Below are 15,649 nucleotides of genomic sequence, written 5' to 3'. Positions count from 1 at the left end.
TGGTGGGGCTGAGCTCCATCCAGGGAGGCCTCGCCCGGGTGGGCTGAGGCTGCTTTCCGCTCAGCAGCCCGGGGACGGGGATGGTGGGCCTGCGGTCTCAGTTCCACCCCCAGCTCCTTCTGCAGTCTGGCTCAGGACCCCAGGGGGGCTCTAAGAACCCAACTGTAGAACAGGAAGAGGCCATGACTCTGAAGTTAGCTCTCTGCTCTTACATCTGGGGGAAGTAAGGCACAGCTGGGGGCCGGGGGCGGGGGGTGCGTTCAGACTTAGGATGGACCCCAGAGAAGTGAAAGAATGCGTCTGCGGCATTCTCAGGAAAGGGGGAGGATTGTCTCTGGACCAGGGTTAAGAGCTGTCCTGAGGCAGGAGTTCAAGTCTTGGGGCTGCCTTTTAGGCACAGCTGGGTGAGTGACGAGATGGGCCTGCCATCTTCACACGTTCACGTCCTATCTCCCTGTCCTCGGGGAGGCTGGCAGGCCGCAGCAGCCTACTGCATTCCCTCCGGTCCTCCCGGCCAAGACCGGAAGTGGGCCGGAGCCAGCCTCCCTGGGCGCTCTGCCGGTGGCTGGGAAAGTCTTCCTCTCCTCTGCATTCTCAGCCCAAGGCAGGCGGGGTGGGAAGGAAGGGAGGAAGGTGCTGCGGCCCCAGAGCATGCTGAGTGGGCCTGGGGCCTGGGGGTGCGCTGCCCGAGTCCTGGACACAGTCTGGGGACCCAGTGCCACAGCCCCTCCTCTGTGGTGCCCCCGGACACCTGTGCCACTTACCTCTTTGAAGCAGGTCCAGCACTTGCAAAAGCACAGGCGAGAGCAAGGGTGGGTCTTGATCATCACCTTCCCACTCTTCTTGGCCTTGGCTGTGTAGTAGAGCCGGCCCCGCATTGCATGGCGCCTGTCAGCCAGGAGGCAGTGGAGGGCGGGGCGGGGAGGGAATCTCGTGGTCAGGGGCCAGCAGAGCCACATCCTTCCCTGCTGCCCCCACCCCAGGTCTCGACAGGCCCCACTGCAGCCTCACCTCTGATCGTCCAAGTCAATCAGGTTCCTGACGTCGTAGCAGAAGTGGACTCTGGTCACCACGCACCCTGGGTAGGCCTCTCTGCAGCCACAGACAACAGATGCTGAGCCCGCCGTGGGGCTGGGACGGTGCCCCCGGCCCTGTGCCCACAGCGACAGCCCGCAGAGCTGGGTGGCACCACCGCCTGTGGTTCCCGGGTCCTGGGTGGAGCATCCAGCTCTTGCCCCTAAAGCCACACTTCAGGGTTGATCCCTGGTGACCTGAGACTGGCCACATCCTCCCCAGATGACCCAGAACAGGGCCAAAGGGCAGAGCTGGAGGTCGCTGCTTACGGAGAGATAATCAGCTCCTGCAGCTGGGAACCTGGGTCACATAAGATGTGTCGAGGTGACCTATTCTAGATGACTGTGGCCTAGGACCTCCCTGGGCTTGTCATTACAACAACAAGGGAAAGGAAGACGCGTTCTCCCCACCGTCCACACCCAGGCCACTCGGGGAACTCTGATGTCAGAAGCCCTGCTGTGGCTCTAGGACTCCCCCGCCCTGAAAGCCTGGTCCTTAGCCCAGTCCCCGGCAAACCTCCGCCTGGGGCATCTCTCTCCCCACCCACCTGTGCCGACTCGCTATCCAGCACGGGGACCGGGAGGGGCGACCCGTGCTCAGACCGCCAACCCACTTACTGGAAGTGCTTAATGATGACTTCTGGGTCTTGGATGTCTCTGGGGACATAGGTGATCATCAGTGTCCTTGAGACCTAGGTGGGGAGGGTGAATGAAGAAGTGAGACGGAGTGCACACAGGGCTCCTGGGTGTTGGGGGCTGTGGGTGGCCCAGGAGCTTCTGGAGCAGGCCTTCCACTGGCCACCCCGGCAGGCGGGAGCACTCGGGGGAACCGTTCAGGGGTACGTGGGTCTGGGTTCTGGGGTGAGGTGAAGTCAACCAGTTGATTAGGGTGGGTGGTCTCGAAGGAGCTGATTCTGCCCACTGAGCCTCTGAAAGGCTGAGGGCAGAAGCCAAGGACGGTCCTCCCCTTCCCCACCAGAGCCGGCCAGTTCGCACGGCCCTCCCTCGCCCTGCCTGCCCCCACCCCTGCTCTGTCAGCCCCCAGAGACCCCCAAGCATTTTGAACACCGGGACTCTGCTGAGGCCCTGTCCTGGCCTGGGGAGCACGCCCAGCCCACTTGCATGCGGGGCGCAAGGGGTGGAGGAGAGTTAAAGCCCCCAGACGCAGCCTCAGCCTCAGCCACTGACGGACAGGGCACCGCCGGGAAGTGCCGCCCCCGGCTGCTCCCCACCGCTCTCCCTGGGACGCTCTCTGGCCGTGCTCTCCTCTGACTCTCCCAGCTCCCCGTGGGGTTCGGTGCCAGCTCCCACCGTGGTGAGTTGCCCCTTGCTGCCCCCTTTTATCAGAGGTCTTCTCTCCCAGGATCACTGACCCCCCCCACCAGTGGTTTTTTCTGGGATCACCTCCCAAATAAGCCAGTGCTGTTCAAATCCTGTCTTAGGGTCTGCTTGGGAAGTGGTGGTTGGGGGGAGGGTAGATAACACAAACCAAGACAGTGGGGAGACATGGGGACTGAACATGGAGTCTCTGACCTCAGGAAGATTCTGGAAGGCTCAAAAGGTCGGGCATGGCTGGAGTGGGCAAGACTAGGGAAAATATTTAGCCAGTGGCTCAGCAGGGGGCACTGGCCCTTTATGATGCCGGTCTAAGCATTTCCTCACTTATGAGTTTCCAGACGGTGAGGAGGTCCTGAGGTCCCTGGAGAGGGGACAGGGCAGCAGGGGTGGAGGGGCAGGAGGCACCTAGGAGCAGCTGTTTACCGACAAGATTGGAAACGGCTCAGTGGTTTAACACCTGGGGTGCCAGGTGCTGGTTCGCAGGGCTAAGCGGGGACTGCTCCCCACGGCGGTGCAGCTGAGCAGCCCTGGAGGCTGGGACTGGCGGGGTCCAGCTGGGGAGGGGCCTGGCTGGGGGAGAGCAGTCCTGGGCGTTCTTTTCATTACCTTGGAGCTCTTCTTGAGCACAAACCCTGAGCAGTGATGAGTCATAAACAAGAGGTTGGTGATGAAGTAGAGGAAGGAGAAGAAGCTATGCAGCCACAGGATCTTACTCCTGCCAGGAGCAAGACACAGGAGGGTGAGACCCCCTCTCCCACCCACAGTCTCCCCATGCCCCCTCGCCCACACACACAGTGTCCCCCGACCCCCCTCTGGCGCTTCCAGACACTGGGGCACCTGGAGGGAACAGCTGTGGTGGGACGAGTGTGTCCCGCTCTAGCTAAAGGAGGTTACCGTTCTCTGCGTGCTTGCTATATGCCGGGCCCAGGGCGGGACTAGATGGCTTGGCATACGTGTTCTCACTAGACTCTCACACCACACAAGGGCAGGACTGTGACTATCTTTATTTTACCTCTAGGGAAACAAGGGCCAAGGTGGTAGGGGAGCCGCCTGAGGTCATTCCTAGCCGCAGCAGAAACAGTGAGACTTCACTGCTATGTCACCACTGGGTCATGCTGCCAGTGGCTGCGACTCCGACCTCCACTGCTGCCTGACCTCTGGGACGTGGGAGTCCGGGGTCCCAGGCAGGCCTGGAGGGAGGAGGGCCTGGCAGACTGGTGATACCTCCCACGGGGCAGGAAGAGCGGTGACACTTGGGCTGTGGGCTCCCGTGACACTGTCCCAAGGCATCTGGTCAGGATGACTGTTCAGAAATAGGGCTACCGTAGCTGGTGCCGTTTGAGAAGAGGAAGGCTTGCCTGGCTTCGAAATACCTCCTCGCCGTTTGCGCCGGTGCCTGACACTTCACCTAACGCTCCCCATCTAGCTGGGCGCTCAGTCGGCAGCTTCCTCAGAGGGGTCCCTGAGGGGCATTCCAGCTCTGTAGCCAGTGTGGATTTATGGGTGTTGCAGGGGCTTTGCTGCCTTAGCTAAAACTGTTGGGAAGGTGTGGGAGCCTCATGCCAGTGGCGGCCTGGGCAGAAGCTGGTGAGCCCTGCTCTGGGGTCGGCGGCACTGCAGGAGGGGCTGGCTGAGAGGGCGGTGAAGAGAGACCACGGCTGCATCCTGCTGGTTGGGGAGCTGGTTGCTGGTTGCTGAGGGATCGCAGGGGTGCAGAGGCAGGGGGCTGGGAGTGGGGAGGGCGGGCAGGAGCATGCGAACCTCCACTCACACCTGCTGGAGCTACCGCTTCCCCTGTCTCAGGAAGTCGGCCGAGCCTGGCCAAGACACCTGGAGGGCCCATTTTCCCAGCACGGACCAGGGAGGTCCCATCTGCCAACCTGATTTGGATACCCATTGGGTTGGCTGACATGAAAAATCTATGGTTCCTAGGCCGCGAGGCCTAGAGGAAGCTTAGAGATCATGGCCAACAGCCCTTCCCCAACCACAGACTAGTAATGCAGCTCAGAGGGGCAGACGCACTGTCCCAGACCCGGGGCCGGCTAACGGCAGACGGGGGGCATGAACCCAGGTTCCTCCATCCCTCCACTGTGGTCTGTGCTTCACTCCATTACCTGGCCCCATTTTGTGGGCAGCGAAGCAATACCTCAAACCTCTACTTGCTATGGGGTCATGGCCTGCTGGGAACTTGGACACACTAAGCAAATAGGGCCATCTGTCTGAGTCTTCAGGAGCGGCTGGTCTGGGTTGTTCCACCCATCATAGAGACACTATACAGAGACGCCCATTACAGGGGACGCTGAGGCACCAGCAGTCCTGCCCCCACCAAGAGAGTTCGACTGTTGGCATCTCACTTAGCACCTGGGTTCCCAAGGAAACCAGGCCTTTCTTGTCCACCAAGAGGCACCCATGTTACAGACCCACACACTGGACTACCCCCCCTCTTCCACCAACACCCCCGCCAGTAGAATGGGAGGTAAGAGGGTCAGGTACCTACTCTGTGGAGACATTGATGATGGTAGTCCGGCCAAAGTGACTGTTCTTTTCTGAAGGAGAAAGAAGCTGACCTCAGGCATGGCGCTTGGTGTGGTGCCAGAATTCCAGCTTCTCGAATAAGTGCCCGAGGCCCACGATCTGCTCGTCCTTTGAGTTCCCCAGAACTGGCCCCCAACTCCCAACAGAAACAGCAGAGGCCTCCTCTTCTCCCTGCGTCTGCTGACTGGGGCTCCTCAACCAGGGAGCTAAACCCAGTCTTGGTGCGGCATCCCCAGAGCATGGCCGACACACAACTGACACCTGGTAGGTGCTTGTTGGGGGAACCTAAGTCCCGCCCTGGGCAGAATGATGGACTCAGTAGCACCGTCACCACTGGCCGTGGCTACAAGAACCCGAAACTCCAGAAAACGTGGGGCTCCCTCATTTGGACAGACTAAACCCTCCGGCCAAGTGTGCCAGTTTGTCAGTTTAGACACCTCCAGGTCTGGTGAAATGTGTCTAGAAACCCTGCATTCTCCTGTCACTGCGGACACCCTGGCTCAAGATGGGAATCTGGGCGGACGGGCTCAGCAGTTGTTTGCTTTGCTGGTGGTGCCTGGTGGCGTGGACGCCGCGTGCTACGTTGAGTTCACTGAGGTCTACTGGTCTACCTCTGGCCAGAGGGGAGAGAAGTAGAGACCTGAGCAATCAGGTAAAGCTGGCTGCCGCCTGGGCACTTAAGGTACAGCTCTACACCACCTAGTTGTATAGCCTTCATACAGCCCTTCCCGTGTCCAGGTGAGGCACTGGCTGTCACTCATGGAGCACCTCCCACAGCGGCACTGTGCCGGGCACTCGGCACGCACTGTCTCTCCATTCCCATGATGGTCCGGGAGACCAGGGCCTGGGGGGATCGACTTACCAAATAGAAGATGAAATAATTTGCTACACTGGGCAAAGGCAGTTTCTGGGAAGTAGACGTGGGAATCAAGATTTTTTTTTTTGCCTTTGAATCTCAAGCCCTCGCCCACGATGTTATTTTGTCAAAAGGACTTAACTCATTATAACAAGTGTGGGAAGAAGCCTCATGAGACAAATTCTGCACCTACAACCTGTGCCCATCAGTGTGAAGACAATCAGGTCCGAGGGCTTCACAGGTCAGAAAAGGGCCTCCAGGAATACCTGGCCAGGTCTGCGCTGCATGGGGTCAGAAATAAACGTTCGGTTCTAGACTGAGTTACTACTAGTGTCTGCTAGGTGCCAGGGGCCAGGTTAAACTTGTGACAAAAGAGGGATCATCTCCAGTCTCCAGGTGACAAAAACCGAAGTGTGGGTTGCCCGAGGTGACATAAGCACGGTAATTACGAGACGTGGAGTTAGAATGTAGACTCCTGGGACCCAGACTCTGGCCCGCCTACCAGCCCAACCCCGAGGTCTAGTGGCCGAGGCCCAGGGCCTGCCGAGCTCTGCCTACCCAGTTGGTTCCCAGTGTAGTTGATGGGGAGGATGATGCCCAAGGACGGGATGCAGAGGATGAACACAAATATGATGAGATGGTACTGGAACGAGATGTAGATGCGGGCATCGTCTCCACACTTGCTGATCAGATCTTTGTTCCTGGAAGAGACACAGACAAGGACATTCATGCCCCAGGAGCCAGGGCGGCCACGGCCTCAGTCGGGGGTGGGGAGCGGGTAGAGGAAAGGGAGAGAGGATCACCCCCTTGGCCCCAAGTTGGAGTTTTTGTATGAAATATCACCACTCCTTCTAAAGCCACTGCTATGCCTGGAACATACTCCACTGAATTCCACAGGCTCATCAGAGACGGAGGCTGTGTCGCGCGTAGGAACACAGAGGCGCTCTCGTCTTTCCACAAGGAACAAGACCGCTCCCACCTGCTCCCGTGACTTCGGCTGCAGCCTCTGTGCCCCCATCTAAACCACCGGCTCCACATTTTGTCCTGAGCTCTCATCCTGTTTTTCCAGTGGCTTGCTGGTCAACTCACATGCTTGGCCTGGCCGGGTCTCAGCATTTTCCCAACTCATCGTGTCCCGCCGTCTTCCAGCTAGAGGCGTCACTGTTCTCCCCAGAAACGAGGCCTTGGTCTCGCCCTCTTTCTAACCCAGGTGGGAGCCGTGGCCCACTGACTGCAGCCCCTGAGCTCTGGTGCCTGTGCCCCCTCCCCGCTGTTTCCCTAGCCACCACCTCCTCTCACCTGGGCACTGGAAAAGTCTCCTCGGCTGCTCACCTTGCCTTCAAACCTTCCCTGCTGCCATTCACTACCCACCTGCCCCCTGGAGTCCTGCCTGTACACGGACACCATCCTGAGTTTCCTGTTCAGAAAGAGTAATTGCTGCCCTGGCTGGTGTGGCTCAGTTAGTTGGAGCATTGTTCCATAAACAAAAGGTTTTGGGTTCGATTCCCAGTCAGGGCACATACCTAGGTTGCGGGTTCTATCCCTGGTCTGGGAGCGTATTGGAGGCAACCAGTCTATGTTTCTCTCTCACATCAGTGTTTCTCTCCCTCCCTTCCTCTCCCCAAGGAAAAAAAAACATGAAAAAATGTCTTCAAGTGAGGATTAAAAAAAAAGTAATTGCTCCCTACTGCCTTAGGATGGTAGTCAAGATACCAGCTGAGCCTTCGAGACCTTCTCTTGCCACGCACCCTTGCTTCCAGCCACTTCAGAAGAACTGCCACTTCGGAACACCTCCTGCCCATCTCTGCCCCAAACCTTTGCTCTCACAGTCCTTTACTTCCAACAGGCCCTCCACATCACAGCGGTCGAAATTCTTCCCATCCTTCAAGGCCTAGCTCAAAACCCTGCTTCTCCTGATCCTCCTAGATGGAACTAATTTTTTGCTCTCCTAAATGCCCTTCGCACAGCAATTATAAATGCCCCCCATTATGAAATTATACATAGCGAGTCTTGTTAACCCTTCACTTCTCCAACTAGACTGCACGGCCTTAATGCACTGGGATGCTGGCCTCCTTATCCCTGCTCAGTAAGTGTGTTAGGCTGTCTTCTAGGCATTGCCCTCAAAGTGAGCAGGATGCGTAGTGCACTGTGCAGCCTCCCTCCCTCCCCTGACAATGTGTTCCTGATGGAGGGGCCTTTGGGGGCAGGCAGGGGGAAGAGGGTGCTCACACATGCACACACGCGCGTGCACACACACACACACACACACACACTGGCCTCCCGCTGGCCTCCACGCCCAGGCATGCACACACAAACAGTCGTGCACACAGACACGCACCAGTGCAGTGACCTGCATCTTTTATTTCATACTCACATGCACACCACAGACGCTGACGACATGAAGCTTTATGTTCTACACATATGCCCTGACCTCCGCACACAGACACCTTTTCCCCTGCCCCTTGAATATCCACTGACAGGCCGGCAGGCAGCAGAGCAAATCCAGAAAGTCGGCCTCGGACCTGAGTATGTGGGCAGTGTAGGCAGGCTCCCATTCTCCGTTTTTCCTCCCCTTTCCCATGCACAGGCTGGCTGATTTGCCATCATTCATCAGCTTGCTAAACCCAGGGACCTAGAGCTAACCCATATAGCTTCCCAGGGCAAACAAGCTCCAAATGCTCTCATGCATTATTGGTTATTTTCTAAATGCAAAAATAGTAGACACTTGTTGAAAAGAAAAGAGAATCCCCTGAAACTGTGACAGGATTGCCCCTGCAGAGCAGGTTCGTGAAGAGGGGCATGAGAGACACAGGTGGACTTTCATGTTTCTCTTAACGAAATGCATGCGTGTGAGCTTGTGCATGTGTGTGAGCTTGTGCATGTTTCAAAACCTAACAGAACAAAACTAGAGAAGGTGCCCAGAAAAAAAGTCTCCTCTCCGCTCTCCCCAACATGTGGTTGAGCTTCCTGAGCCACACACAAATTAGCCACATTGCTTTCTGGGGACTCTGAAGAATCATGAAGGAAGGCTGGGGGGAGTTCCCCATCAGTGGGGTTGGGGCTCCAACACCAGGGGTGGCCAGGAATAGCAGTCCTATGCGTGTCTGCAAAGAAGCAGATGAGCAGGCCGTCCAGGCCCCCTGAAGCAGGCGGCCCCTGGAGGCAGTGAGGGGGCGCCCGAAGGCGGGCACCACCAGGCAAGAAAGGGCCCTGCAGGAAGGGCCTGAAGGACGAGCCGGGCAGGATGAGTGGGGATGCTTAGGGAGAGCCCAGGAACGCACAGGACGCTGAGGCGGAGGCAGAGCTGTGTGCGTGTGTGCGTGCATGCATGTGCACATGTAAACACATATGTAGTGGGCATGGAGCTCTGGTAAGTATCTGCTTGACCGATATGTGTGTCTGGTATGGGGGAAGAAGGACGACACAGGTGACTTGGGGCCTCTCTCCTTGCCAAACGGGGTCTGGCCGTACGAGGTGCAGAAGGTGAGGTGGGCGAGGGGCTGTCCCTCCGCAACCAGGCGCTGGTTCATGCAGAGAGGAAGCCTACCCTTCTGCCCTGTGTGTTCTTTTTTTTTCTATTTGACAAGCGTGATGAGTGATGGTCACAGAAACAAAGCAAATAGCACACAGGAAGGAGTTCTTTTTTCCTGGTTTGGAGTTCATAAAAGCATTTTTACAAGCATCTGAAATGGTCCTCTCTTGAGAGCTGGGATAGGGACAGAGTGGGCTGCAGGCCACGTCCAGTTCCCATGCCACCAGCAGTAACCCGGAGCACCCTCTGCTGGAGCCATGCGGGGGTGGTCAGTGGGGAGTGGGGTACAGAACTGAGGCCCGGGCCTGTCATGCAGGGTAGGCGACTCCGCCCCACCCCGCCCCCAAATAAGGCAACTCTGCTGTCACAAACTCGGAAAGCTTGGGCACTTACTTCATGGTGATGGTGTTGAAGAACCAGGAATAGAAGCCCTGGGGGGAAAGGAGAGAAAGCATGAGAAACTCCAGCTCTGGGAACCCAGGCAGCAGGTGCGTCACCCAAGGCTGTGTCCATGTGGGGACTCCTCCTCAGGTGGGAGACCTCAAGACAGAACCTGTGTCCTGGGAGGAAGCTGATATGGCCTGGAATCAGTAATGACTGTGGAGGGAGATGCCCCATTAGTAAGTCACCATCCCTGCCATCTGGTGTCCGGCTATGGGAAATGAGGGCCTGGGCTAGAGGGAGAGAAGGGACTCCTCTCTGGGGTGGACATTGGTTGCTTTCCACCTGCCCCTCATTGCTTCCTTCTGGGAACTGCCCCTCCCCATGTCTGATGGGCTGTCCATCAAGTAGGCAGCTGCCACCAATGGTCAGGTGACCAAGGGGACCATGACTCAAGTAGGGCCAATCAGAATTCTCTTACGGGGATTGATGTGGGTGCTGGGAGAGAGGGTCCCCCTCCCTCTGAATGCCATGAAGCCAGAAGTGGCGTGGTGCTGTTGATGCCAGGCGCAGGATCATGTCTGATGGAAAAGGCCCGTTCGGATGAGAAAGAACCAGAGAGGGGATCCTGCCGGCAACTCTAGGCTTCCTGATCTAGCTGTACCTGAAGCAGCTGCTCCTCTTGTACTTCCCCACACTCGAGCCACACATTACCCTTTATTGTAAGACTTTTGAGCTGGGTTTTATCTCGCGTATCTGAGGGTCCTGCTGGTTATGCCTTTCTCTTGGGGTCTTGCTGTGTGGAGTTTCTGGGTGGTGGGGAGAGGTGGCCTCGGCCTTGGGGGGTGGGGCTGGGAGGGCCTAGAGAGGGAGTCAGCTAAGGGAGACTGTGTGAGCAGGGGCTGGGATACATGGCTGTAAAAGCTGCCAGATCTGGTTAAGTTACCCTGGTGCATGCGTCTTTTTGGGACCCCAGAGGGTTTATAGCAAAACCTTGGGAAAGGTTGCAGCTCCTGATTGGCCCCATTTGGGTCATGAGCACGTCAGTGAACCAGGCAGTCCCATTGGTTGATGGCCCTCTGGAACCACAGGCACTGGGGAAGGGGGTATGTCCCAAAAGGGAACAACGCAGGGCACACAAACAAGAAAAGGAGGAAGTTCCTTGCTGCCTTCTGCATAAGGCCCACCTTCTAGGTGCCCCTCCTTGTGTTGGGTTGATTGACAATGGGAATGTCCACTCAGGGAGTGTCCACTGCAGGGGCCCCATTTCCCCAGCTACATCTTGGAGAACTAAAATAAGGTCGGATGCCCAGGAATGCGTCAGAGCCATGACGAGGACCAGCAGCATGGTGACGGCAGCAGCGGCTGGGAAGATCCCCAGGGAGGGGCTGACGTGCAAGAAAAGACTTGGGCTGAGAGTCCCCACGCCACCCCTCCCCGCACAGAGTCTCTCCCCACAGCCTGCCTCTGGGCAAACAGGGCTGTGAGTTCCTGAGGGAACAAGCAGGTTTGTTGATGGCTCCTCGGGGTCATGCACAGTGGAGGGCACACCTTCCCCGGAATCATTGCCACCCCTTTGCTACAGGTGCACAGGCGTTTGCCACACAGGGTACATACATGTCCTGGAATTCACACAGGACAGGACCATTGCAAAAGGGCAGAGCCAGAAAGTAGAAGTGTGGCCTGGGTGCCCATGAAAATCACAGATGTGCGAGTGAGCACGTGTGGGCTCACCTCTCTGTCTCTCCTCACACGCACCCCCCTGTATGTACATGCCGTAGCTCAGAAAGGCATAACCCATTCAGAAAACTTAGCAGCTGAACAGTGGGCCTGAGGAGCAGATGCCACCTCCCCTCCACTCCCCACCCCTGCAGGAAACGGCCACACGTTTCCAGGGGCCAGCTCAGCTGATAAGACCGAATGACAGTGCTGGGTTCACTGCACGTGTCTTGGTGGCCCTATCCTCCCCGCTCCGCTCTGACACATGCACAGTGGCCGCTGCCCTGGCTGGCGCGGGGCACGCTGGGAGCCCTGTTTGCGTCCCACACCCCTCAGCCCGGCTCGGACTGCCGTCCTGGCTGGGGCACTCTCCCTCCTTGCCGCATTTCTACTGTCTTCAGTTTGACTGCCCTTAGCCACTGTAACAATTTCGCTTCTTAGATACTTTTTACATAAAATGATTTTTTTGGTCATTTTAAATTTAACTACCAACCAAAGTGGTGTTTCTACAAAGAAACCCAAGAGCCACGTTGCAAGGTAAGTGCGCCTGCCCCTACCCTATGGAGGAAGGACCTGTCCGAGGCTCCCCACTCCGACTGGCAGATCCTGGCCAGTAAGGGGACTTGGTGCCGGGAGGGGTGACAATGGGAGGAGCACGTTCCTACTCACTCACTGGGCCCGGTAGATCTGTGTGGCGTCCTAACCACACAGCAGGCCGGGCTGGGCGCCGGGACAGCGGTGAGCACGACCAGGTCAGCCCCGGCTCTCACTGGAAAGCAGGCACACTACTAGCCCGATGGGGTGGGTGTGACATTATACAGCCCGTGAGACGAGCGTGCGGAAAAGGAATGCTTTTTCGGCGGATGCAGACCCAGACGGGGTGGGGAGCGGTGCCGCGCTGGAGTCGGAACAAAGGGTGGGCGTGTGGGCTCCGAGACAGGCCAGTGGGGAAGGTGGGGCGGGAAGAGCAGGGGAAGGAGGTGGTGTTTTTGGGGACCTGAAAGGTGGCTGATGGGCCAGGGGAGGAGGAGCTGGAAGGAGAAGGAGAGACGGACAGGTGACAAGAGGCCAAGCTGCGAGATCACAACATCTGCAATTTGTTCCGAGAGCATCGGGAAGCCACTGAAGGTTGGGGCAGGGGAATGGGTGTCCCCGTTCTTGCGGGCCACTCTGGATGGGGCAGGGGCAAGTGTGGACCTGGAGACCAGTCAGAGCCCACTGCAGGCGTCTGAGCAAGAGACAGGCAGAGGCCTGGAGGGGGGATGGGGGTGGGGGGGGTGGGGAGAGTGGAGAGAAACGCAGCTGAGAAGGTAAAAGCAACAGTCTGGCCGGGGAACTGGCTGTGCCCAGGGGCCTGGGAAAGAGCAAGGGAGGTGCAGCGGGCGGGCGGTGGGAAAGTCTGAGACCGGGGCTCTAGGGAGGGCGGTCACGGCGTGTCTGGGACGAATTAAACACGAATGCCTTTACAATACCCAAGTGGGGATATTTTGAAGGCCACGGGATAAACAGGACAGGAGGCCAGGGGAAGGTTTAGCGGAGACAGGAACTCAGGGGGGATCAGTGTAGAGGCGGTGATGGAACCCATGAGCCTGGCTGACGTTTCCAAGAGAGGGGGAATGGAGATCCGGGGGGAGAGGGTCTGGGCTCAGCTGTGGGGGATTCGTAGTGTGGAAGGGCTGCCTGCTGAGGGGTCAGCGCTGAGGGGTCAGCACCGAGGGGTTGGAGAGGAACAGGCAGAGAAGCAGAAGGAAAACCCACAGAGCGCGCTGTCAGCAGAAGCAACGGAGAGTGCCCGTTCGAGAAGGAAAGACCGCCCACAGGGCCGGCTGTTTCCGAGAGATCAGACAAGACCAGATGAGAGTGGAGGGCAGCCCGCTGGGTTTCGGGCATGGGGCCACCGCGCACTCTGGGGGCCGTCTGGAGATACTAACCACATGGGGTGGAAGGAGGGGGTGGAAGCCACACTCGAGGGAGCGGAGCAGTGAAGGGGAGGCGAGGAAACAAAGACAAGCAAGCACAGCCGGCTGCAACCGACCGGGCAGAGGGAGGCAGGCTGTCCTGGGGGTGTGGTGGGCGAGGGAGGTTTGCAGGGCCCCCTCTCCTGCATTTCGTCCCTGCTCAGGCATCATCTTCTGCCCCAGACCATCCCTGGCCACTGACTGCAATGCTTCGGCGCCATTCCATCGCCGTCGGGTGCCTTCCCTGCCCCCTTTCCCTTCACACACCTCCCACTGCCCTGCATGCGTCTGTCTGGGGGTCTCTTGTCCAGGAAAAAAGTGCCGGGAGGCAGGACTGGGCCCCCAACCAGCGGCTGGCACACGGCAGGTGCTCCACCGCCACTGGCTGAGCGAGCAAAGGAGCCCCAGTGGAGAGCTGGCACTCGACAGGAGCGAGAAGGAGAGAGAAGACAGGGCCCTGTGAGGCAGACTGGCCAGCAGGAAGCTGAGGGAGTCCCTGCCTGTTTTCTTGAATCTTCTGTGTGAAGAGGAAGGTGAGCCCTTGGCTCAGAGTGGGAGCTCGGGGCAGGATGTGGGCCATGAGAGGGGTTGGTGATTTGGGAAAAGTAGACAAGTTAGTTTCTCAAGTCCCTTTAAAATGCTAGAATTAGCTAACACGTCCTTGGCACCCTGGGAAATAGGTGCAGTGACTACCTCCGTATTTCTGGAAACAGCCTGGTGAGGTTGAGGAGGGTGTCCTCGGCCACACTGCGAGACGAGGCCGGGCCTGGCTGACCGCAAAGCCCTAACAGTGAACATGCTCCTTCCTTGCACACAGCAGGGCGGCCGCCCAGAGCCAGGACCGCCCAGCCCCGCCCCGCCCGGCCTGGCCCACCCAGCACTCACCTTGTCCTTGTGCTCCATCTCCAGGGAAACATCGGAGGGTGACGTCTTCTCACTCTGCTCCCCATAGATCAGCGAGGTCAGGCTGCAGCGCGGACACGTGGCAGGGAGGCGGGAAAGGAGAGGAGAGGCCTCAGGCATCTGCCTTGCTTCTCCCCTGCTCCCCATCGAGGACCAGCTGGTGGTAGACCCGCCTCGGCTTGTTTGCTGAGCACGCCGCTTTGGGTACAAACGGTGACCACCCCTGTCGCCAGGTGCCCGACACATCTTGGGCATCACAGGATCCAGAAAGCCTGAGGTCTGAGAAAAAGTGGCCTCGTGCCCAGAGATGGCTGCCCTCCAAGTTGCCTTCGTGTGGGGAAGACCAGAGCAGGGGAAGGGTGGGCGATGGGATGCCACCTGCTGATGCGACGCCAGCTGCAGCTTGGGCCCTGGTCACAGCCGTGTCCTGGTGGCAGCCATTCCCCCAGGCAGCGAGAGCAGCTCTCGGTCTGACCCCCAACCTCTCCTCACCTGTCGTTGTGTATCAGCAGAGCCAGGCGCCCATAGTCCCACGCAGCTTTCCGGAGGAAGGAGTACACCAAGATGATGAGCTACAGGCCAGGGAAGGAGATACAGGGCAAGGGAGCTCGAGGTGCCTTCCCCTCGGCTGGCCCCTGCATTTCCCTGGGAAAATCCCTGTTCCTGAGGTCACCAGGGGGTCCCCCACTAGGTGGCCAGCTCTGTCAAGGTAGGGGCCACGCCTTTTCAATTCTGGATTCCCTGGGTCCACCCAGCAGGGTCCTGGCACAGAGTGGATGTTTGGGGTTTGTTGAATGAGGGTGCCGGTGATGTGTTTAGAACTACTGGGCGAGATGCTCCTTGAAGAAACCAGCAAGGGGGAGGGCGAAGGGAGGCCCCAGGGCCCTGGCCAGGTGCGCCTTTGGACAGCAGTGCTTGGGAAACGTCCTGTTTTTCCAGCCCTCTCTTCTCCAAGGCCCACCGACTAGGGCCACCCTGGGTGGGACAATCATTCAGGGAGTCCCCATCACTGCGGCTGGGGTCCACGTGGACTGCTGGGGCCCCTGCTGCATCACTCGTGAAAGCTCCGCCCCAGCGGAGACCCCAAGGTCTGCTCATCACGGCGCCCTGGACTCACCACCCACAAGACCACGTTGAGGCACAGCACAGTGGGGATGCCCCCGAAGGGCTGCCCCCGAAGGACGGTGCTCCGGTACTGAAAGCATTCGCTCGCCGACATGTTCTGTGTCTTTTCCACCACGTTCAGGTTGCCCGGCGAGGCAGCCATCCTGCAAGGCTCCCTGGTGAACAGAGGGGTGTCTGGGTCAGACACCAGGAGTGTCTCCCACTTTGCAAAACGCAGGGGCCTGAGGGG

The 15,649-nt window shown here is 58.5% G+C and overlaps 1 protein-coding gene across 2 annotated transcripts in view; it reads right to left on the bottom strand.

Annotated features, from left to right (window-relative positions):
• TMEM63C (transmembrane protein 63C) overlaps positions 1-15,649 on the bottom strand; it is a 61,334-nt gene that overhangs the window by 14,949 nt on the left and 30,736 nt on the right. Inside the window, exons 4-13 of one of the 2 annotated variants that reach the window (XM_045823124.1) lie at positions 15,413-15,575; positions 14,788-14,867; positions 14,278-14,359; positions 9,728-9,765; positions 6,361-6,503; positions 4,909-4,957; positions 3,018-3,126; positions 1,692-1,765; positions 1,012-1,092; positions 765-888 (exon numbers count right to left, since the gene is read on the bottom strand). In XM_045823124.1, coding sequence (XP_045679080.1) covers positions 765-888; positions 1,012-1,092; positions 1,692-1,765; positions 3,018-3,126; positions 4,909-4,957; positions 6,361-6,503; positions 9,728-9,765; positions 14,278-14,359; positions 14,788-14,867; positions 15,413-15,562 — 930 coding nt within the window. In that variant the 5' untranslated portion in view covers positions 15,563-15,575. Of the gene's footprint in view, positions 1-764; positions 889-1,011; positions 1,093-1,691; positions 1,766-3,017; positions 3,127-4,904; positions 4,958-6,360; positions 6,504-9,727; positions 9,766-14,277; positions 14,360-14,787; positions 14,868-15,412; positions 15,576-15,649 lie in introns of those variants that run through there. The other variant, XM_045823125.1, reaches the window with a different exon arrangement.

The sequence above is a fragment of the Phyllostomus hastatus genome, unplaced genomic scaffold (genome assembly GCF_019186645.2).
Source record: "Phyllostomus hastatus isolate PE091 unplaced genomic scaffold, TTU_PhHast_1.1 phas_scaffold_501, whole genome shotgun sequence".
Classification (NCBI taxonomy): domain Eukaryota; kingdom Metazoa; phylum Chordata; class Mammalia; order Chiroptera; family Phyllostomidae; genus Phyllostomus; species Phyllostomus hastatus.
This window is presented reverse-complemented; position numbering and strand designations above follow the sequence as displayed.